We start from the raw sequence: 23,531 nt of genomic DNA on the forward strand, positions 1-23,531 counted from the left end.
GTGCCCACTTCCCTTCAGGTCAAAAAAGCCCCATCCACCACTACCCCCTGAGTACGACCCTTCAGGCAACTTGCAATCCATTTGACCGTGTAGGCATCGATGCCACAGTCACCTAGTTTTTTAATGAGGATGGGGTGGGAGACAGTGTCAAAGGCCTTGCTGAAGTCCAGAAAGACTACATCCATGGCGACACCTGCATCCAATGCTTTTGTGACCTGATCGTAAAAGGCAATCAGGTTGGTCTGACATGACCTGCCCCTAATGAAACCGTGCTAGTTGCCCTTGAGCATCATCCCCGATGCCGGCCTGTCACATATGTGCTCCTTGATGATCTTCTCAAAGAGCTTCCCCAGGATTGAGGTAAGACTGACAGCCCTATAGTTGCCCAGGTCCTCCCTCCTCCCTTTTTAAAGATGGGGACCACATTGGCTATCTTCCAATCATTTGGCACCTGGCCCGAGCACCACGAGCACTCGTAAGGTCGTGCCAAGGGCCCTGCAATAACCCCTGCTAGCTCCCTCAACACCCTGGGGTGGAGAGCATCTGGACCTGCTGACTTGAGCATGTCCAGCCCCTCCAGAAGCACTCTAACCTGGTCCTCCTCAACCTTAAGTCTTGGGGCGTTCCCCTCGAGTCCATCTTGAATCACGGTGGGGGAGTCCCGGTCCCTGCCCAAGAAAACGGAGGTGAAGAATTTGTTAAAGATGTCTGCCTTCTTTTCTGGCGCGACCACCAGATTGCCCAGCATATGTTGCAGGGCGCCTTCTTCATCCTCCCTATATATTTGAAAAAGGACTTTTTATTATCCTTGATCTTGGACGCTAGTCCTAGCTCTATGTCCTCCTTAGCTTTCCTAACAGCCCCACTACAGGCCCGAGCAGTGGAAGTATACTCTTCTTTGGAGATAGTCCCTGCCTTCCACCAGATGTATGCCGCCTTTTTGGCAACCAGGCATTCTCGAACTTCCTTGGTGAGCCAGGGCACTCTTGCCCCCCTTGCTTCTTGTTGGGATTGTCACCTCTTGGGCCCTGAGTATCGTCTCCTTAAGGAACGACCACTCATCTTGGGCACTGAGTTCCCCTGCCCTCAAGAACCCCAGCGCCCCTCCCACCAATCTCAACTCGTTGAAGTTGGCCCTCTTGAAGTCTAGGGCTACCACCTTGCTGCAGGCCCTTGACACCCTGCACTGGATGATGAATTCCAGCAAGTGATGATCGCTATCACCCAGGTGGCCCAGAACCTGGAGCCCCCTTACCAGATCATCACCTGTGGCCAGGACCAGGTCCAACAGGGCATTTCCTCTGGTGGGACTGTGCACCTCCTGGGTTAAGTGGAGGTCCTGTCATTTCATTGGGCAGAACCCCAGTACAGTCAATAGTGTTTCAAGTCATGGTATCCTCATAGCTCAGCATTGCTCAGTATGTGTCTGTACACCAGTACCTTCCACAAAGGATCCATGTGCCAGTTAGCCTCCCACTCTTGATAGAAACCAGATGTTCTTGTCACATTTCCTGGTATCCTCCAAAAATGTATATGTAGGTGAGGCATAGGGCAACTGGTCCAGTTCAACCTCGTGGAGGGTGGGGCAACACTAATCTTATGCAATAGGCTGAGAGAGGGGGTGATAGATGGATTCTGGGTGAACTATTTGGGACCCCATTTGGTGATGTTTGCCCAACATTTAAGGTTAGTGAAGAAGCAGAAATCATTGAAAATGGGAAAGAAAGGCATAGCTCAGCTGTGGAACTGAAAAGGAAGTTGAAATGTATTCAAGTGGCTCACCATGACTTGAAAAAGAGTCAGCACTGAGAGGGACTACACACACTAGGCACTACTGTATTGTGGCAGGGTACCTGTAGTCCCTGCCACTTTAAGGATGGGAACAGGGAGGGGGCAGGTGCCTGATTAGGGTGGCCATTCTAAGGCCCAGCTTCCTGAGCTGAGGGCAGTTCATGATCAGTCAGAAGAGGAGAAACATCTTTTTGCTGAGCTCTGCTAGGAACACCTTGGAGGTAAGGGTGAGGCTATAGGGATGGTTTGGAGGCCTCATTGGTCCTGGGCATGACCTAAAACTGCACCCTGCTGGGGCAGGAAGACCTGGTGGCGTGGCAGTCCCCATGTAAATGTCTGGAGTGATCACGTCTCCGGTGTAAGGTGGGTTGGGGGCTCCTTAACCTCGGCCCTCACCTTTGGGTGTGTTATATAATGAAAGAAGGCAGGTAAGCTTCTTGAAGTGCCTAAGCCTGCTGGGGTGAGTGACCTTGTACAGCCAGGCATGCTTTGTGAAGCACCTGAACCGGAAATGGGGGACCCTGAACCTTGTGAGCAAGCAAACAGCTTAGACTTGTCCGGAGGGACCCTTGACAGGCCCGTGCTGGGGCCAGGACCCAAAGGGGGGTCGAAGGGCCAAGGTGGCCCACCACGAGGGATGCCCAGAGCAGAGAGTCTCAGAATTCCAACTGGCCTGAGATGCGGGCAGGGCCTAAGGGGGAGCTGAAGGTCCTAGAGAGGGTACCACAGCTAAGGGGGTGAAGGGTACAGCTGAGTTTAGCTGCCTGTGATGTCATCTGTGAGGCTTGGGCCACTGTGTGGGGGTGGAACAGAGCTCGGATATTCTCTTTGACATTTGGGGTCCAAAATGGGCAGCCTCCCGCCTAATTAACATCTCAATACTATTACACCAAAGTGTGGCAGGAGAGTGAAGTGGGCATGAAAGTTTGCCCCTGTCACATATATATCTTAGTTATATGGGCTTCACTAATGTATCCTTGTGGTAGGTTCCCACCAGTAAGTTTGTCCACTGTGGGCCATTGGTTTTATAATCATGCTCAGTGTTAGCTGCGTTTAATCAGTTTCATAGTTGGTTTCCAATACTTAGCACATGCTGCATTTGGCAGCAGTTTAATGATATACACACCCTCTAGCAGCAATCAGCCATACATGTGTAACCATTGCAACAGGATTTGCTTCTCTGCAGTTGGACTCATTAGTCACCAGCAGGCCTGCAACTGGCGTGGACAGTTAACTTCCTAACATCTTTGTCTGTGAAGAACCGTCAAGAAGAATGATAGATAATAATGAGGTTTCCTTGTATGTGATTGTAAGATGATTGTAAGATGATTGAAAGAAAAAACTCCATCTTGTATTCAAGTATTCAAGTAAATACAGTAACTGTGATTTTGTTTCTATATGCTTCAGAAATAGAGACAATAGACAAGACCTCAGGAGGACTGCTGAATAAAAGAATTGGGGTGAACACCCTTCTTAAGAGTTTTCCTTTTCTTATTGCAGCTTAAAGTTAATGTATGAGTAGTTGAAATGAGGATGCAGTTATAGTAGGATAGGTAGAAAAAGAAGTAGGGATAAGGAATTAACAGAAGAGAGAATGATACCAACATATGGTAAAAGAAGAATAGGGAGTCAGATTTTAAGAATTAATAAAATTATATCACTTGAGAACCTGGATGGGCAAGATTAAGGCTGGTCTCTATTTTGTCTAATTTTTTTGTAATCAAATCCATCACTAGTCTCCAAACACTTTCCATAGAATTAAGTCTTCTGAAAATGCATTACATAAAAATACATGTTATGACATTTGGTATAAAGGTCCTATTAAGTCAGATATCTTGCCACTCATGAGTCGTAACAAGCCCAAATTCAAGCCAATTAATTATTTTTACCCAACTACACCGTTATGTTTTTCATTTACATATTCATTAGGTTTCATTTCTGGTCCATTACTTCATGACTACCTATGAACTAAAGGGGACAGAACAGAATACTTTGTCAACTGTGTATTAATCAGGTTACTGACATTTTTACTATCTCAGCAAGTAGGAAGGATACAAGACGTTTATATTAAATGGGAAGCAGATTAATACTCAACATCTGCTAGAATGTCTAACAGCATCAGGTCTGCTTGGGCTACCATCAGGAATTGTAACTTGTACGTAAAATAGACTTATGCATAGGACCATTTGTTTCAAAATCCTTTGTCTCTGAATACTTTGTTCCTATTAAAATAGTTATAGTTACATATATATATTATAATATAATATAATATTATATATATAATATAATAATATTATATTATATATATAATAATAATATATTATATATATATAATAATAATATTATAGTTTTAAAAGGCTGTCTGATCACACTTTTACCACTGATCATAGATTTCCAAAGAGGAAAAGCTATTATGTACTGAACACATTTAAAGCTATTGTGTGAATATAGTTGATGCACAGAATACAGTAATCCAGGCCCTGGTCAAAATGTGTGAGAATTGTAAAATTGGATCCCAGGAGAGGTAAAGACACCTTCCTGATACCACACCTGAGGGGGCATATACAAGAAACAAGGAAGAGGATGGACTAGAACATTTAGCTAGCTACTTACTATCAAAGATGTTTTAACTGATCTTTGTACATTTCTATTAAGTTGGTAAATATAATCAAATATTTCCATAATTAGCTGTAGTATAGCAGTTAGCTCTTCATTAAAACCTGGAATATATTTTATGAAAAGCCTGAATGCTAAAAGGTCATGATATCACATTTAAATGTCTTTATTCTCAAATCTTTCCATTATTTCTTATACCCTATTTAACTGCTACTTTATGGATGATATATTTTATAAACGCCTCCTGTTATTAGTTAATTAATACATATATTCTCTGAATTACAAGATTCTTGAGACTGTATGTGCTTCAGTTTTCCATTTTGTCTTGGTTCATGTTGTTTATTTCTGGGTATAAAGGTTTTATAGCTGAACCTTGTGCAGCAAATATTCTAGGGTCAGTTTAGAATCATTAGAAAATGACTGTAGGGAGCTACCAGATAATTATTTTACTTTAAGTCTTATAATTTCATAATTTCTGTCTATCACCTTAGACTGGTTAAAAGAATGTAAAAAGGCTGCCTCCCATGAAAACACTGAGGGCAGACCTGTTTCCTTTCAAAGGACTATGGTAAAAATTAGGAAAAAAATGCAGATAGTATAAATAAGTCATCTGTTCAAAAATGGAAAACTGGCAGCACTAACACAAGCAGTGGGAATTTAAAAAAAAATTTTAAACAGTCAATATTTTCTATCAGTCTTCATTTTGCTTATAGCAGAGAGTATTTTTTTTCTGTCAGACAGTGATGTCTGCCCTGTCAATAGCTTACCTGTCAATGAAGATTCCAGAACACATTTTAAATTAAGAAAATAGGAATATAAATGATTAAATATTGTTTTGGGTTCTTCTGTTTCTTGTAAGATGTAAGGTAGTTTGAAGAAAGGACCCATAATAAGTGAAGGAGCAGCTTGAAGGTGGGCGGACAGGGAGTTTTGTTGATTTTTTTTTTTGCACGTGGTTGAGCTTGTAGGAACAGTTGGGAGAATATCTCTGCAAAGGACCTTCAAGAACAGATGCCACATTCTTCTTTATTCTATCTTCTATCTATCTCCTAGGTCAAGGGTTTTCAATCTTTTCAACCTTTTCCCAGGGGAGGGGGGTGGCACGCAGCTGGACACAGAGTGGCAGCATCGTGGGGTAGTGGATGGCAGCAGCCACTGCATAAGCTCCCTGCCTCCCCCCACGTCCGACTGACCAGGTGGTGCCTGTGCAGCCCACAGAAGGGCACTGCTGCCCTTGCCCCACCCTGACTCTGCTCCTGGCAGGTGGCACGATGGGGTGGTTGGTGGCAGTTCTCCATCCCTGCCCACCTGTACGTACCCCCTAGTGCCTTCCCAAGTACTCCCAGAGGTATGTGTACCCCCGGTCAACAACCCCAGTCCTAGGTGATCCTTCTTGCTTAGTTTTATGCATAGTTCTTTCCCATGTTTCTTCCTCTGTCACCCGTAACTGTCCTGCTTTCCCATTAAATTAACAACCCTACTGCAGATCCCTTGTCACTCCCATAGAAAAAGAGTCACCAAATTACCAATAACTCACATTCCCTTAAGAATAAAATGGGAGTTATTTCAGTAGAACCTAGTGGTCCAGTCAGGTTAGGACCCACTGGGCTAGTGTAATGCTCCCTGATCCATCCAGTGTAAGGAATAGCATTACAAAAGCAAAGCCACATAAAGGATCTTTCCTTGGTACTTGCAATGCTAGCAAGAAAATTTTAATTAATTTTAAAATGTTTTAAAGAAAAATTGTGCAACTTTGCGCCATGGAGGAGAAGATAGAAATTCTGTCTTTTATAAAAGGCTCTGGCTCTGATGGGTGGAACAATATATTTGTAGCTCTTAACAGCTGTGTATTATCCATTACATAGAATGTTATTAAGGGTAATGACTAGGTGAATATAAATTATCTGTCAGGATATTAATTTGGTGTGCTAATTTTTTATTTAATATGTAGAATTTATCCTAAATGTGGTTGTTGGTTTATTTGTTACTTATATTAATTGCACAAGAACTTTATTTTGTTACTTATTGTAAGTAAAGTACTCAACTTATGGGTGTTTGGCAGGTCCGTGACAGCCTGTTTGAGGAGTTTAGCTTATGACTGATCTTGGTAGTTATTCACTCCAAATAGTAATGGACAATAGCTTGGAGTATTTCTGCCTGCAAGAGAGACACTATTGAGAGAACTAAGATAGTTAGCATTCCAAGCAGGATTTAGAACAGGAGCGGACAGTTATTTGGGTTGGTGAGCCACTTAATGAGTTTTGGTGACATGTCGAAGCCTACACCTCTCCCTCTCCCCATCCCTTCTTCCCAGAGCTGCAACTAACACAGAAGCTTGAACCTGCCTGCATCTTTAGCACCTCCTCATCCTCCACAGTTGGAGTCTACCCGCCCCCAGCTTTAGCGTGTGCTACCCTCTTCCCCATCCATCACCCTCGTCAGACCTGGCCACATCCACAGCTGCCCAAACACAGCCGTCAGCTTCCAGGTTGGGGCTCCAGACACTCAGGGAAAGTGCAGGATGTGTTACAGCTACAGGCTGTGACCAGTATGGAAGCCTAAACCTGACCATAGCTGTAGCACACCTCGCCCCATGCCTGAAGCCCCAACCTGGAAGCTGCTAGCTGAGTTTGGGCAGCTGCAGGTTGATGTTTCTGCTTCCACACTGGTCATAGTCCCAGCCAGAGAGAGAGAGAGAGAGAGCACCCAGCATGCTGGAAGCAGCCCTGGATGCCAAGCATCACATGGCTGCCAGAGTTACCACCCACCCATTGGTTGGATCCATTCACTTGGCAAGTGTCTAGCCATGGGCTGGATACAGTCAGTTGGCAGGCCAGATTTTTGTTCCTCCCTGATTTAGACATTCTGGAAATAGTGCTATTGGCGTTCCTCAAATAAAGGGAAGGTCAAAGTAATTTAAAACCTTTGGAAAATTCAGAGGGTTTTTTAAAGCAATTTAGAGTGCTACACAGAAAGAAATGAATAATGTTTTTATTTTTGTTTAGAAATTTTAGCAGCAAACTTCAAGTGATTGAGATAGTATCTGGCTTTTTACACCTATGAATAGATTTAATTTACATAGATAAACATAATTTACATAGATAAACAACATTTTGGCTGGAGGAGAAAATAGCAGGAAAAATAACTTTGCTGCTTCAGCTTACTAAGTAAACTACAGTATATACTGATTATTTTCACTTTTCATTTTTCCATATAGGACTTTTCTTTTTGTTCGAGATGGAAACCCCAATAAACGAAATGTGCACAATGAGACGTCTATGCACTTACTGTGTATGGGACCTCAAATTATGATATCCGAAGGGGCACTCCATCCTCGCTTGACACGACCCTCAGAAGATGACTTCAGAAGAGCAGATTGTCTGCAGATGATCCTAAAATGGAAAGGAGCAAAGCTTGATGAAGGAGAATATGAAAGAGCAGGCATTGATGCTGTTGATAACAAAAAAAATACACCTTTGCACTATGCTGCTGCCTCAGGGATGAAAACCTGTGTAGAGGTAAAACTTGATATCAGTATGCAAACTTGTGGTTATGTTAGTACATATGTGCTTGCTACAGCTGTAACATTTTAATACAAAATTTGAGTTACAAAGATAAGGAAAATGTCCATATTATGTTTATTTATCTGTAAGAGAGGAAATAGTTGACTAGCAGGTCAAGTCTAGCAAAAGATGGGAACCCAAATAAATTAAATGAATGCAATGAGACATATATGTATGTAATGAGACATCTTACCAACTAAAGAGAGATCAAAAGAAAACCAGACTGCATACACATAAATGTAATTTTGTGAGATACCCCATATGTTATGAGGAAGAACTATGTTAGCCAATAAAAATGATAATGAATTAAAGGAATTTAACAGTAAAGAAATGTATATATACCGGGGGAAAAATGGAACAGACAGATGTCTGAATCAGATTTTTAAAACTGATTTAATCCTCAATAGCTCAGACTGGAAGATGCTGAAGGTCTCACTCCTATATCACAAACAGCTTAGACTTCTTTACTACATAGCTTAACTAGCAATTTTGGCATATGTGATGGGGGGGAGTACTGAATTTCACAGAGCTGGGGTTACTGGTATAGGGTCTTACACATGGGGTGCTGCCTCAGCATAGGCTGCCATCATGTAGGCCACTGGTGCCCAGAGCAAGCTGCTGTTTCTGAGGCAGTGGCTCTACAGGGGCTACCATTCTGATGCTCCTTTTAAATTGGCACCTGGGACTGGTGCCTTCCTTGCCCACACCTAATTTTGCTACTCCTGTACTGCGTAGCCTTCAACCACTGATAGAAGCGAATGCTCTGCAGACTGTAAGGAGCATACTTAAAATTAACTTATCTTTTAGCAGTGAGAACAAATGTAATATTTGTGAAAATACTGAATGGTATCATCCACATAATCAAAGACCTCTTAATTGTGAATCCTACTCAATTGGAAGGTCTCCTATGGAATGGATTTTAAACAAGTATTACAGGACACTGCTTGTTGTTTTAACAATTATGTTTAGTCTCTGATTATATTTTAGATTCATGCTGAATTGGCCTGTTAGCTCTGCTAGCCCTTTCCCATATTTTTTTAGCTTTGGTAAATGCAGTAAATACTTCAAACTATGGGAAGAAAGGCACTATGTGCTCTTACATACGCTCTCTTTTTGACTCCTTGGTTCTGTTTAACCTGATGGGATCTGGCCTTGGTCTTCACTCTCAACTGTATCAATCTGCCTTCCACAATAGGCTATTTTTCCTAGCCATCTAATTTTTTAATATTGTTGTACAGTGCAGATTTGTATGTAATACATTGGGAGATAACTGCCTAGTACTGATCTTTGAGGGAGGTGCTAAACACTCCAGATTGGAGCAAGATTTGGAGTGTGTCACATGAATGTCTGTCCATATCCTTAGCCTATATGTTAGTAATGATCCTCTTGTGGGTATACACTGTTCATTAAATGCTATTACTACTACCAAGGTCACTGACCTATGCTGTTCTATATTACTGTAATGGGGAGGTAATCTAGTTGGGAAGTATAAGACTTGCTGCTTTGGAGAGCTGGTGGGATCTTCTGATGCTTTTGGAGGGAAGGATATGGGGAAAAAGGACAGTTTTTATTTAAGAATGGCAATGAGGAGCATAGACAGATGGGAGAGCTAAAACTAGGGTGGAGCAGGAGAGGGTAAAAGTGAATCGTTCTTAGCATTCTTGGAATTCTCAAGACAAATATCAGAGTTCTTCAGGTTTTAATGTTTACAAAATATTTTATCATTTTGATGTTGATCAATTTTTTATCTGAATTTGATTTGTTACTTGGACATTTGTTGAAAAGCTAATTTTGTAAATTTGCAACTGTGTTGGGATTATTTACAAATGGTAATAGCATGATTTCTTGCTAATTTAAAAATAAATTCCAAGAAAGCTGGCTAACTAGGACAAACATGGTATCCAGCTGTTAAACAAGATGAATTGGAATATTTTATTTAAACATTTACAAAAAAATTTCTGTAATCCCTTTGCAATTTTGCAAGCTGCTCTTTGTACCTTTTACGTATTAGTACATATTTGATTCCTGTTTATTAAACATATTTAGAATCAGTAATTGATACTTCTTGACTTTGCTTTTTTACTTTCAGCTTCTAGTAAAGCATGGTGGAGATTTGTTTGCGGAAAATGAAAATAAAGATACTCCCTGTGACTGTGCAGAGAAGCAGCACCACAAAGAGTTGGCCCTGAACCTTGAATCTCGAATGGTATTCTCACGAGATCCTGAAGCTGAAAGCATTGAAGCTGAATATGCTGCTTTAGACAAAAGAGAGGTGAAGCAAAATTTTTGAATTACAAAAATACTTTTTGGTTTTATAAATCGCTCATTGTGGCAGGTACTTCATGACAGGGGCCCTGAATTAAGAAAACACATATTTGCTTAATTTTGGACACATCTCTAGATTTATTGACTTCAATGGAACTACTCGTGTGCCTATACTGTGAAAGAGTAGTAGCAATTCTGTTGTTAAAGCTGGAAAGAACCTTTTATTCAAAATATTTCCAAGTGCTCTACATACACAGATAAACCCGATTGTTTTCAAAGAAACTATGCATCATCAAAGCCAGGAATAGATTTAGTGATGCCAATTTTGGATTATTTTGGCCAGGACATTGGGGGATATAGCCTCCCTAAAAGATCAACTTTCAAAATTTTAAATGTCCTATGATAGCATTCTGACCAAGGATAGGGGAAATCAGACGATCTGGAGTGGAACTCCCGCTCTCTCAATTAGTGAATATTACCAAGAAGTAGCTAAACTATGCAGTATTTCAAAAGGTAGTAACATTTATTTCAAGTTTTGCGAACCAAATTGTGTACTGAAACAGGATAGCAACAGAGATTGCTCTTTTCAGTTGTCTTAGATTTCAGGCATTTTCAGGTGCGTGTCCACTCCTTGTTCACACTGGGGTATATTGTGCGTCTGATCCCTAAGGATTTGTCTACATGGCATTATGTTTTAACTGATGGCATAAAGCCAAAGTGTTTAAGTTATTTCAAGTCCACTTTTAAAAGTGCCCTTAAATGTGTGCGTGCTCTCATTCAAAAAAGTTGCTTCAGCCTAATTGAGCTTAATCTTTCTCTTAAGATTTTACGACAGTTGAAAGATAGTATGGATTAAGGTAAGAGTAAAAAAAATATGATGGCTATTTCTCAAAATAATTCCATATGTGGACAGTCTTATTTCAGAAAAAGAGTGCCTTATTCCATTTTAGCTTAATCCAATTTTCAGACCAGTTATTCCTGATTTGACACCAAAAATTAGGTATATGGGATTTAATGTGCTTGCATTTGTATGCATTAATTTCACACATTTAGTTGGTTATTCTTAACTTTCATGAGTGACCCCATGAAGAGAAGTCCAAAGTGCTCTAAACTGTACAAGTAGCATCAGAAAGTCTAAATGTTAGGTAAGAGAAAGTGGTGCAAACTTGGAGTCACTTGGTCAAGAGATTTATACAGAGTCCTCTGCTTCTCAATTTATCTTATTTTAATAAGATTCCTTATCTCACTGCAGAGAGTAAAAAATTAAATGAAGGCAGAGCTGCAAGGTAGGAACACCTTAACTGTGTTAAGGCCTTTTTTCTAAGTGCTCTTTTTTCTAAGTGCTCTAAATTTCAGTGTTTGAGTCGGATCAACTTGGAATTTGCTATATCATTTGAGACCCAAGTATAATCCAATCTTGGGAGTAAATGTTAGATAATTCCGTCTCAAAATGACCAGTGCCCCCAAATGACACGCTTTTTTTTTGGTATGTTTAAAAAATGTGTGTATTTAGGCAGACTGCTTTAGAAATAGATTTCATAGACATTAGGGCTGAAGGGACCTTGCAAGATCATTGGGTCCAGCCCCTGCCCAAGGGGCAGGAAGTCAGCTAGGGTCAAAGGATCCCAGCAAGATAAACATCCAGATATTTCTTGAAAGTGTCCAGAGTAGGAGCTTGCACCATCTCTGCGGGGGAGTCTATTCCAGGCCCTGGGGACTCGGACAGTTAAGAAGTTTTCCCTTATGTCCAGTCTAAAACGGTCTTCCAGGAGTTTGTGACTGTTGGACCTTGTCTTCCCTTGGGGTGCCACAGACATTCTCCCAGTTCGTGATGCATACCCCTTATGGATTTATAGGCTGCCACCAAGTCACCCCTGAGCCTATGCTTCTCCAGGCTGGGGGTGCATGGCTCTCAGCCTGTCTTCATAAGGCCTGCTCTCTTGCCTCTGATCATGTGCACGGCTCTCCCCTGGACTCTTTCAGGATTCTCTACATCCTTTCTGAATTGTAGAGCCCAGAAATGGATGCGGCCTCACTAAGGCTAATTTTTTCATGATCAAAATGCTTATGTACATGCAGAGTCCACTTAGCCTAGAAAATGCTTTGTTAGGAGTAAGACCAGGGTAAAGGCATTTGGGGAAAAGGGATCATTTGGGCTGAAATATTTCCCTAGTTATTACTCTTCAGAATGTTATAAAATGTATTGACATGAACAGATTGTCTTGAAAATAGTTATGCCCCATTAGAGACCAGGGTATATTTAGGGTTATTTAGCCAAAACATTCCCAAAATAAAATCCTTCCTTCAAACGATTTGCTTTTCTAAGTATTCCAGGATCAAGAATGCAGCACAGAAACTGGAGGGGCTAATGAAAATGGGAATTCTGGGTTTGTGTCGTAGGCACTCTGCTGAAATGATGATAGGAAGTTAAGAAGGGACATGCTTATTGAATGCCATAATCACTTTTCTCAGAGACAGGAGGACCTTAAGAATAAACAGGCCTTCTTTGCCTGTTGTAGCATGCACAGCACTTGGGCCAGGGAGACATGATTGTAAGCACTGCTTAGGAATTTTTCAGTGAGATGTCCCACAGAAAAACTGTGAAGCCAAGCTATTTTTCAGGGAACATTAAAAAAAATATGTAAAAAGCAGTTCAGAAAAATTAAAACATTTCTTTTTGAGATTTTCTGATTGTAAAAATTTTGGTTTCCCAGTTTGAAATACTGAATGTGGTCAGAATTATAGTATGTCAAACTTACCTGAATGCAGTGTTTGATGGACTGAAGCCATGTTTGTTGGTCTCTAAAAAAAATAAAATAAAATAAAAAAAAAATCAAAGAATTGCCTTTCTGTTTAGATTCAGGATTTTTGTTTTAAATCCCTTCTGTTTTCCTGAAATGGAAAAACCATTTCCATTACCAACTCCTAGCTCTGCTCAGTAAGTTAGAGGTTTGTGTAATTATAGAGTAGGTATGGGTGCGGATATGTAGGTATGGGCAGACAAATGAGTTTCCAGAGTTAAAAAGGGTTATGGATGTAATCTACATTAGCTAATCCATGGTAATTGCCTGTGTGCATACTCTTACCCCATGGCAGATAAAAGTTTAAACTATGGTAACTTAACCTATAAAAGAGTTGTGATCCAAATGAACATGTGTTCATACCCGCTCTGTGATTTGACTCTTGTGAATAGTTTTTTGTATGTGGGCCTTTACAGACTGAACCTAAGATTATGTGCAATATCACCAGATGAGTAGTGGATCCTCTTACCCTATCAGTCCTACCAGTTGTGGTACCTCCAGGTAACAGCTTGAGGATCAGAAAACCTACATGTACAGCAATCCCCTTTCTCCCACAACTGTCCCTGAGTTATACTCAACTCCTCCCACTTTCTTTATATATATATATATATATATATATATATATATATAAAAAAAAAAAAGTGGGAAGTGAATAGGCACAAAACTTGGTAAAAGTGGAGTTAGGATGTTCAGCATCACCTTCTGTTTTTCATGCCCTCCTGGAACATGAGCCTTTAACTGACAAAACAGAAAACAAACCAACACTTTTATAGATACAACTCAGCTGATGTTCATGTTGTCAAACTTACCTAGCCCCTTGGGATTGATCTGAACCACAAGGCTCCTCACGGACTGGATCCAGATATGGCTGCAGGGTAAGCGGCAGAGGCAGCAGGATGAGTGCTGTCAGGGAACTGTGGTGGTTAACATAGTTGCTGCTTGTCCTGTGTCACTGACATGTGTCTCCGATGTGGCTCCATACCCTAGATTTCAGTGGCAAGCCACACCCATGAATTCCCACTCCTAAGAGCCCTGTGAACCACGTGACTCAGGTTGCATGTTTGACACCCCTGGCTTAAGTGATATAAGAGTTTTCCATTTTCTACCAGCTTTGCTTATTCTTTCATTAGCATTTCTGAATAAAATCCATTTCTCTCAATCCTCACAAACTCTAGATCAGCCCCTTTGAAATCTTATTTGCTATTGGTAACACTTGAAACACTTCCTTTTCAAGAAATGTTTCTGGTTTTAAGTTTTCCTTTTTTAATATGATTTGGGCATAAATAATCAAATATGAATTAGCTGTTAAAAACCATTGCAAACATAAGCCAAATATTTAATGGTTTTTGTGTGTGTGTTTTTAAAATATGTTTCTGCATAACACAATATAGAAGAAAAGTAACATAAAATATTTTGGCCTCTGGCAAATGTTCTTTTAATGGAGTAATGGGATCACATCCCTGATTCTAACAGTCGCACCTTGTGCCATGACAAATGTGAATGGCAGGACATGTGATTTCCCATTACTATTTGCTTGTGCATGGGGAGCCTGGCATCATGATCCCAGACATTCTGTGCACCAGCAAGTTGAAAACTACCCCGGCGTTAACCAGAGCAGTCCCAGGAATGAAACTGACAATAAGCTGATTAGCAGTCCCATCCCAGCACCACACTGGAGTCTTCAACCAGATCTGGTGTGATTCTGGGGCTGGGACTGGCAATCAGTTAATTGTTGGACTCAGCCCCGGAGCTGCGTGGGAGTCTTGAACCAGCTCTGGCACAGTCCAGGGGCTAGGACTGACAATCAGCTGGTTTTTGTTCTTAACCCTGGCACTGCACCTGTGCCTGTAACTGATTCTGGTGTGGCCTCAGGGCTGGGGCCAACAATCTGCTGATTGCCTGTCCCAGCCCCAGCACTGCACAGGAGTCTAGAATTGGCTCATTTGTTACTACCCACCATGTGTTCAATTTAAATCATGATGGAAACCAGCCACAAATATCACACACATTTTGTGGAATATTTTTGTGACTGGTTTCCCATTTTATTGCTCATTAATTCCTTAAATGTCTGCAAGGGTTATTATTTATAGTGCGATTAACAGGGTAATCATGTCTTAATTGTAATGTATGCCAGTATGACCAGAATGTTTCTGTAAAAAAAAAAAAAAAAAATACTGAGGTCATGCATGTGCTGTTTCCACACTGTGCCAGGGAGTGCTGTAGTGATGCATACTGTGGCCACCGCATGCAACTAAATAGAAATAATGTAGCTACCTTAATGCAGTTACCGGGTACATAACATTAAGCTCACTTGCTCCCACTCTCTCCAGTCACATTGTGCCTTGCTCCAGTGCTCTCTGGCACAGCTCTTGAGGCAGTGCAGGTGTGCCTCTGACATATAAAACTTAATGATCAAACCCTTAAAAATTACTTTATCATTGTGGATGGTTGCAAATATGTCTAATGTAGCTTAATTTAAATAGTTTAGCAGAAAACAGGTTAGGGGAAAATTCCCAAAAAAATTATTTGCCTCAGTTTTGTATTTAACCTACAATAAAAAGTGAGGCAACATACCCTATAAATATAATGTATAGGAAAATAAAATAATGTTTATTTCTTAAAACATATTGAAGTTAGGCCAGCAGTAACCCAAATAATACAAATTTCTATTGATTTTTTTTTAATGACTTTTTTATTGATCCTAGTAGTTTCACCTTCACAGTTTTCTGGTTCATTGCTTATTACTAAAATAGAAGCTGGTTTATCTTTGTCTTGTAGCCCTGCAAGGTAAAGGGCACCTTTATTTCAGCCCTATCCTGCACTGTATAGAGTATATTATAGAAACACTTTGGAATGAGCAGTAATTCCAAGGAGATCACTCAGAACAGTTTTAGGTCTATACTGGGCATAGAGAGAAATCTAAATCACACTAACAAAGTTATAATTTTTTCAGTCATTTTACACACACATTACTACATATTGTAGAAATTTGCCAGTCAATACAGATATTAATGTTTTACATTTGACTGAGTCCTTACAATTCCCAATGAATGCTGAACAGCAAGCATTATAAGTATTGTATCTTCACTGTTCACATTTAAGAAAATGAGAAAGATGATGTTGCCCTCTCAAAATAGCCATGCTAGTCCCTGTCATAGATAATGGCTTATTAAGTAGTAGTAGTACACGCATGCACTATCAAATCATTTTTTGAAAATATACAGTTTCAATGTACAAGGAAGAGAATAACTATATAAAATATATTCTTAACCATACAACAAAGTTATGTTGTATTCTATCATTAACAGTACATTAAAACAGAAAAAATATAAAATACTTTTATCTTGTACTAAAGTGCTGACATGCAATTAAACATTTCAACATGGTTGTAATCAGCGAATAATAGTATTTTAATAATCGTGTAACCATTTGATAGTCTCAAAAAGTTAGTAATAAATTTGATGTGTGGGGTGTATGTAGAAGTCAGAAGCTATAGTAAATATGATGAGAATTGAAGTTTGTAGTGAAAAACTGTCTGCATGGACTGAAGTAGTGACTAAAACCATCGTATAGTTAGAAGGTGTTAAACAGAAAGCTTTTCACTACAAATGTTGATCTTTCTCTTGAAGCTAGGAGAGTTCTAGGACTTTTTCCCTCCCAAAGCCCCTTACGCTCAATGGGAATTTGTCATGAACATCATTTGCTTTGACTCTCAAACTCTACATGGATCTAAAATGGCAGAAAAATATGTATACTATTACCTTGGATACTGCACATCTTTTTACAGTTAAAGACTGTACCATCTTGCGGTAGTGATCTGATTGAAGGGTTTCTCATTGTATACATCTTTCATTCTGACATTTCCAGATTTCTGACTGCTTAATTCTGCCACCTTAATATTATTCTTTGGTAACTTTTTCTTGGGAATAGTGTAGTATTTTGTGAATAAATTATATCTCTCTCTTAAAACACATTCATATGGATATTTTCCACGCTGTGTAAAAGGATAAAATTAAAATTCTTAAAACCCAAGAATCTCAAAATCCCTGCTGTCTTGAGGGAAATGTTCCAATGGAAATAATATAATAGTTTATTACTCAAGGGAAATAATGCCAGTGTTTAACATAAAACCAACCAATTAATAATAATAATTTGGTGCAAATCTTCAGTTTAAGTTGGACTGTTATCTCTTGTGCGTACGTTTTTGTTGCAGTTCTATAAGAAAAAATATACTTCTTATGAATTCTTTTTTTTCTAAGTGATGACTATTGTGCTCATGAAGCAATGTATATTTTTAATTATTTTTTAAAGTACCATTCAAATCAAGTCCAGAAGTTTTAGTCATCGCTTCAGGATTTTTTTAAAGCATATCCAATCAAACATAATCACTTGAGCACCCAGCTGTTTGTATCTCTTTCTATCTGAAATGGATTTTATAAATTAACTGTTTTGTAAGTAGGTCAGTCAAATTCAAGTATGCTATAAAGTAAGTGACCCATTTTTACTTTAGCAGAGACCAATAAGGATACAATTGTCCTTAGCTATAATATGGGTATCTATCAACGGAAAAGTAATAGGAACCTTCCTCAAACTTGAGCTTCCTAGATAAAGGCCAAGGACATCATTCACAGTAGCTGGTTACAGAGGCTTCAAGGATAGCTGCCTCTGACCCTTCGCAGAAACGACCAGAAGCATAAATCTGACTGTAGTCCCAGTGCCCTTTTTCAAACTAGTCTGGGAAACTGTCCAGATACAAAAAGCAGGGCAGGCTGTATTATCCATAGGTATTTATGTTACTGATTGGGCAGACTTTTTTGTTGATTATTTCTGAAGTCTATTATTTATCTTAATATATGTATTTTTGAGAATTTGTTGAGGATATGCAGAGAGGGGTGAGCACTTTTTTACTGAACTTGGTATAAATGTAAATAAAAACTATTGAAAAACTTAGCATATCACCTTCCCCATTCCTTCTGTTGTCAGCATGAGAGTATAAGACTGTGTAGACTTAATTTAGATTGCAATCTCCTTTGTATAGTGTCTAGCACAGTAGGGTTCTGATATTTAGCTAAGGCTTCGAGTGAAAGAATAACACAAGTAATAAATAATGATGACTCATCTGAACAGTGAATCAGAGCTCTGTGTCCTTCCTGCTCTGTGTAATAAGATTATGCTACCATTTGCAGCCAGCCAGTTCCTACTCATGCCTGAATTCATTTCATACCCCCTAGTCTCCAGTGGCATGTGTCTTTTAAACAGTCTTCTGTACTTAAAACAACCAAGGCACATTACATAACATTCCTCTTGTTTTCCCTTTACTACCTCATTCAGGTTCTCCATCTGCATCAATGGAAAATGTATTTATACCATCACCATATGTTTCCTTTCTTGTTTTTAGAAGTGAGATTGCAGAGTTTAAGGACATACTTCCAATGTCTAGGTCATATAAACTGTGTCTTGTAACCTGACCCCATTAACACTATAATAGGAAATGCTACTTTGAGACCACTGGGCAACCGCTGATTCTTCTCAGTGGTAATGTCTGGAGCCACTTTGGCTGAAAGCCGTGGTGCTTATCCTCCGGTCCACGGGCCACATCCAGCCTGCAGAGCCACGTCATCTGGCCTGGAGTGCAGTATTAGTTGCCATTCCCCTGCTGCCTAATTTCTGGAACCTCGGGGAACCCCATGAGCTGGATAACATGACTCCATGTGCTAGATCTCACTTGGCATGCAGTTGGGTCTGGTCAGAGCACAAGGTCTCTCTGTGGCTGATCTGGACATGCAGGCATTTTGAATTCTTTGTCTCAGAATTCTAATGGTTAATTATTGAGTTGAATCATTCTTTTTGGAAAAATTAACTTCCTTTTCTTCAGCCATATCATGTGTTCCAGGCAAGTTTGGTAAGGCTACATGTGCAGTACAGGGACTGCTGTTGCTGCATACACAGCAGCAATGCCACAAGTAGCCAGGCCTCTTCATGTGGACAGAGCTCTGCCAAAAGTGACCATCTGCCTGAAGAGTTACATCACATAAGGGATTTGCCAGCGGAGATGCATACTTTTCACTCTCCTAACCTGTGTTATGCTGCTGGCAGAACTTTGTAATGTAAGCAATGGCTAATTTTGGAGATATTTTAAGGGGGTCACTGCTAATAGGTCAGTTAATAATTTAATACAGAGCCTCCAAACCTAACAAGCAAGCTCTTGAAATATCTTCTTCTGGCTTTGGGGAGGGGTGGGGGTTGTTTTTTTGGGTTGTTTTTTTGGTGGGGGGTTGTTGTTTTTTTTAAACCTGTGAAATTTGATGTAAATTACAGTATGCTCATAGACTTTGGAATAGTTGTCTATCTGCACAGCATAGAATCAGACGAAAGTGTTTTACCCCATCTTATCCACTCACAAAGGCATTCCCTTTACCTGAGGGTTGAGGTCGTTGTTGGGTAGCTAAAGTGCTCATATTATTGTTACCTCTTTAATTCCAAATAGTGGTTACCTGAAAAACTGCTTGTGCTGTAAACTAACTCTTCTTCCTCCTTCTTTTCAAAGCCATATGAGGGACTAAGACTTCAGGATTTGCGAAGGCTAAAGGATATGCTGATTGTAGAATCTGCTGACATGCTTCAAGCCCCACTGTTTACTGCAGAAGCTCTACTTCGGGCACATGGTAATCAAAACTTTTGAAACATTCATCCAGTTTTTTAAATTAATTTAATAAAAGTGGTATGCATGAGGGTGTTTTCTCCTTTTTTTAGGCATAATAAAAAGACAGAAAAATGAATTATTAACACAACCCTCAAGAAATATTACCATATTTATTTGAATATAAAACAACTCTGAATGTAAGTTGACCCCCCAGTAATTAATTTCTGCACACAGAAAATATGTAAGTTTGTTATAATTTTCCATGTATGGAACCTAATTATTGGAGGATCATCCTAAATTTGTGCTCCTCCACTACTGCAGGTGTTGGAAGAAGAGGTGATGGGAGGGGCAATACTGGGGCAGGTAGTGGGGGCAGCTAATAGGGGGCAGGCATTGTGGAGGTGGTGGGGCAGACAGAGAGGCAGGCGGGCAGCTTACCCACTGCTACCTGCCATCTTCAACCACCTTGCTCCCCATATTATGCCTGTCACCGCACAGCCTCAGGTTGCCCTGATTTCCCCCTTACCCTGTTATCCCTTCTCCATACCACTTCTGCCACCCGCAGCCTCAGGTCCCCAAACCCTGTTTTTCCCATCCCCTCCCACAATATCTCCCCCCACACACCTATCTCTCAACCTCGCTCCCCTTTACTTTTGCTTGGCACCAGCAGGCTCCGTCCCTGCTGCAGCCCAGGGCATGGAACATAGCTCCAGCCAAGCCCTGTAGCAGTGGCACACAGCCAGCACTGCTGTTCCAGCCCAGTCCCGTAACAGCAGCCTCATTCTTTGTAACTACTCTAGAAGGTCATTCCTGTTTATTTTGTGAAACCAATATCTGCTACTAAAAACTGGCGTGTATGGATAAAAGCTGGCACTATTATCTCTTACAGTAAAACTAGCAACTTGTTCTAATAATTTTATATGAATCTGGGTAATTAAAAGTTACTTTCCAAAAAAGTTCTCCTTGTCTCCAAAGCTACCATTTATGATTTGGTGTAGTGGGACAGGGACTTGTGGACAACCAGTCAGTTTCCTTTTCTCCTTTGTATACCCACATAAGAGAAACAGTGACCCTACCAATCGGTGTTCTGTCTGGTGTGAGTTGCCAGTTACCAGCAGTAGCCAGGTGCAGATGCTTTAGAGCATGAATGTCCAACTTGTTTGGCCATGCAGACTGAATGCAGACCCCAGGACTTCCTGCTGCCTAAATCCTGAGTGTGGGTATTGGCAGCAGTATTCATAGATTCATAGATATCAGGGCTGGAAGGGACCTCAGAAGATCATTGAGTCCAGCCAACTGCCCCAGGGGCAGGAAGTCAGCAGGGGTCATAGGATCCCAGCAAGATAAACATCCACATTTCTCTTGAAGGCGTTCAAAGTAGGTGCTTGAACCCCCTCCGGTGGCAGTCTATTCCAAACCTTGGGGGCTTGGACAGTAAAGAAGTTCTTCCTTATGTCCAGCCTGAAACGGTCATGGAGGAGTTTGTGACTGTTCAACCTTGTCATCTCTTGGGGTGCTCTTGTGAACAGACATTCCCCCAGATCCTGGTGAGCGCCCCGATAAACTTATAGGTGGCCATCAGATCATCCCTGAGCCTGCGCTTTTCCAAGCTAAAGAGTCTCATGGCTCTCAGCCTCTCATCATGAAGTCTGTTTTCCTGACCTTTGATCATGTGCGTGGCTCTCCTCTGGACTCTCTCAACCTTCTGCACATTGTGGAGCCCAAAATTGGATGCAGTACTCCAGCTGCGGCCTCACCAAAGCTGAGTACAATGGAAGAATGACGTCCTGGGATTTGGTTGAGAAGTATCTATGGATGCAAGCCAGCATTTTGCTTGCTTTACTAGCAGCAGCATTACATTGAAGGCTTATGTTCATCTTGTGGTCAATCATGACCCCCAAGTCCCTTTCGTCCATAGTGCTAACCAGTATTAATCCCTACAGATGCTAGCATCACTGTTTCAGCATCCTCAGGAACACAGAAGTTAAAGTCTCTGCTGCTCAGTTCCCCTTCCCCTCTCTTTTCCCCTGCTGCTGATATTACTTGCTGGGGTGACAAAAACCTGATTTTGGTAGTAGCTAGGTTATGGGGAGGTCAGCAGCAGTGACTCCGTGTTCACAGCTACACTGCAACAGCAGCTCTGGCAATGTGGGGATTAATGTGGCTGGAGCAGGAGCTTTGGGAGCTACAGGAACAAGCCCCTTAGGCTGAATCTGGCCTGTAAGGTTGGGCGGTCCAGCCTGTGAAAATCTGCCTTCATGGGACAGATTGAGCCTGCAGGCTGTATGTTTAACATCTGCTTTGGAGGAAAATGTACTGGGGAAAAATACGAATTTAACAGGTAAAAATTGTTGTTTTGTGTAAAAACAATTCAAAATGGAAAAGTAAGGCATACAACACCTAACTCCTGTAACAGCTTTAATTTCTTTTGGTTTTTTTTAAGGCTGGCTCTACTCATTATTCAAATGTATATATTATCTGAATAAAATAAAATATCTGAATAATGAGTAGAGCCAGCCCAAGGATTATATATAAGGGTGTGTGTGTGTGTGTGTGTGTGTGTGTGGTCCTTAATTAAAATTTGCTAAGACCACTATGTGCTCTTATGGTTTAACTTTTGATGAAAGCCCAGCCACTAATGACACTAGTTGTCTTTCACACAGATAGGAGGGTTTGCATCTAAAGATCATACTGCTACAGTGAAACTTCAGGCTCTGATTCAGCAAAACATTTAATCACTTGAAAGGCCCCTTTATAGCTAAATTACTCATATGCTTAAAGTAAAACAAGCTTTTGTGTGTGTTGCTGGGCCATAGTTATTTTTAACACTGTTGTTTTTGTGGGGTTTTTTGCATAACAGCAAGAGTAAGAGAAAGTGTAATAAAGAAATGTGATTTTAAAACCACAACATTTGGCAGACTGTCTCATGAGTAGGTGTAGAACCTGTAGCTATTTTTAACTATTTTAATTTTGACTAGATTTCTAGCTGTGTCCTTTTAATTCAGAAGTGTACCAGATACTTGTGTCAATGTATTTAAATTACAACCTAATCAAGTCCAGCTTATGAATATGGCAAGACTTTTGTGTGTGTGTGTGTGTGTGTATCTGTGTGTATATGTAAATATGTGTGCATGTATGTATACATATAAGTACATGCATTATATATTTATATGTTTGATATTTGTGATAGATATGTATGATATATATGATGTATATAAATAACATGTGCGCATTTTTTTAATTCAATGATTTGCTTTGTGTCCTGTATAGTATTACTTTGTAAGGGGAATACTATATTGGATCTTTAAAAATACTCTATTATAACTAGCCAAAGAGCTAGGCAAATTCCGTAACCTGTCCAGACACCCTGAAGGACAAAATTATGGCAGTGCTATGTTTTACAGTACATGATATCACACTGAATTCTGAAGCAGTGAGGTTGAAATAAACTGTACAGAAATGTCTGCCAGCATCTAGTGAGCCATACTTGAGATTTGAGAAGGAATCAGTCTAAGTTGCAAAGGTCATTCTCTTGACGTTGCCTTAGTGATGTAGCTGTAACGTAATGTAACTGACTGCTACGTAGGGAGAGGCATAGATATAATTTGAAAAAGTAGGCTGTTTTGCCTTTAGCTATGTTAATTATAAACTAGAAAGTATTCATCCAAGCAAAACTAAAGCTGAAAAATGTGTTTTAAATAAAATAAGAAAATGAAAAATTGATATGATTGTGTAACAGAATTAAATGAATAACTGATGAATCCATTCAGCTTTAAATATGATTACAAAAATTAAGAGATGAATTGGAAGCAACTCAAATTATTGTAGTACTGCCAAATTTAATGTTTTGTG

General features: G+C 40.2%; 1 protein-coding gene across 3 annotated transcripts in view; it reads left to right on the forward strand.

The window, feature by feature from the left end:
* Window positions 1-23,531, forward strand: part of ANKIB1 (ankyrin repeat and IBR domain containing 1) — a 93,176-nt gene that overhangs the window by 24,701 nt on the left and 44,944 nt on the right. For all 3 annotated transcript variants that reach the window (XM_006034949.3, XM_006034951.3, XM_006034950.3), the window contains exons 2-4: window positions 7,625-7,925; window positions 10,060-10,242; window positions 19,584-19,701. In XM_006034949.3, coding sequence (XP_006035011.1) covers window positions 7,625-7,925; window positions 10,060-10,242; window positions 19,584-19,701 — 602 coding nt within the window. The remainder of the gene's footprint in view (window positions 1-7,624; window positions 7,926-10,059; window positions 10,243-19,583; window positions 19,702-23,531) is intronic.

Source organism: Alligator sinensis, unplaced genomic scaffold, assembly GCF_000455745.1.
Source record: "Alligator sinensis unplaced genomic scaffold, ASM45574v1 scaffold1011_1, whole genome shotgun sequence".
NCBI lineage: Eukaryota > Metazoa > Chordata > Crocodylia > Alligatoridae > Alligator > Alligator sinensis.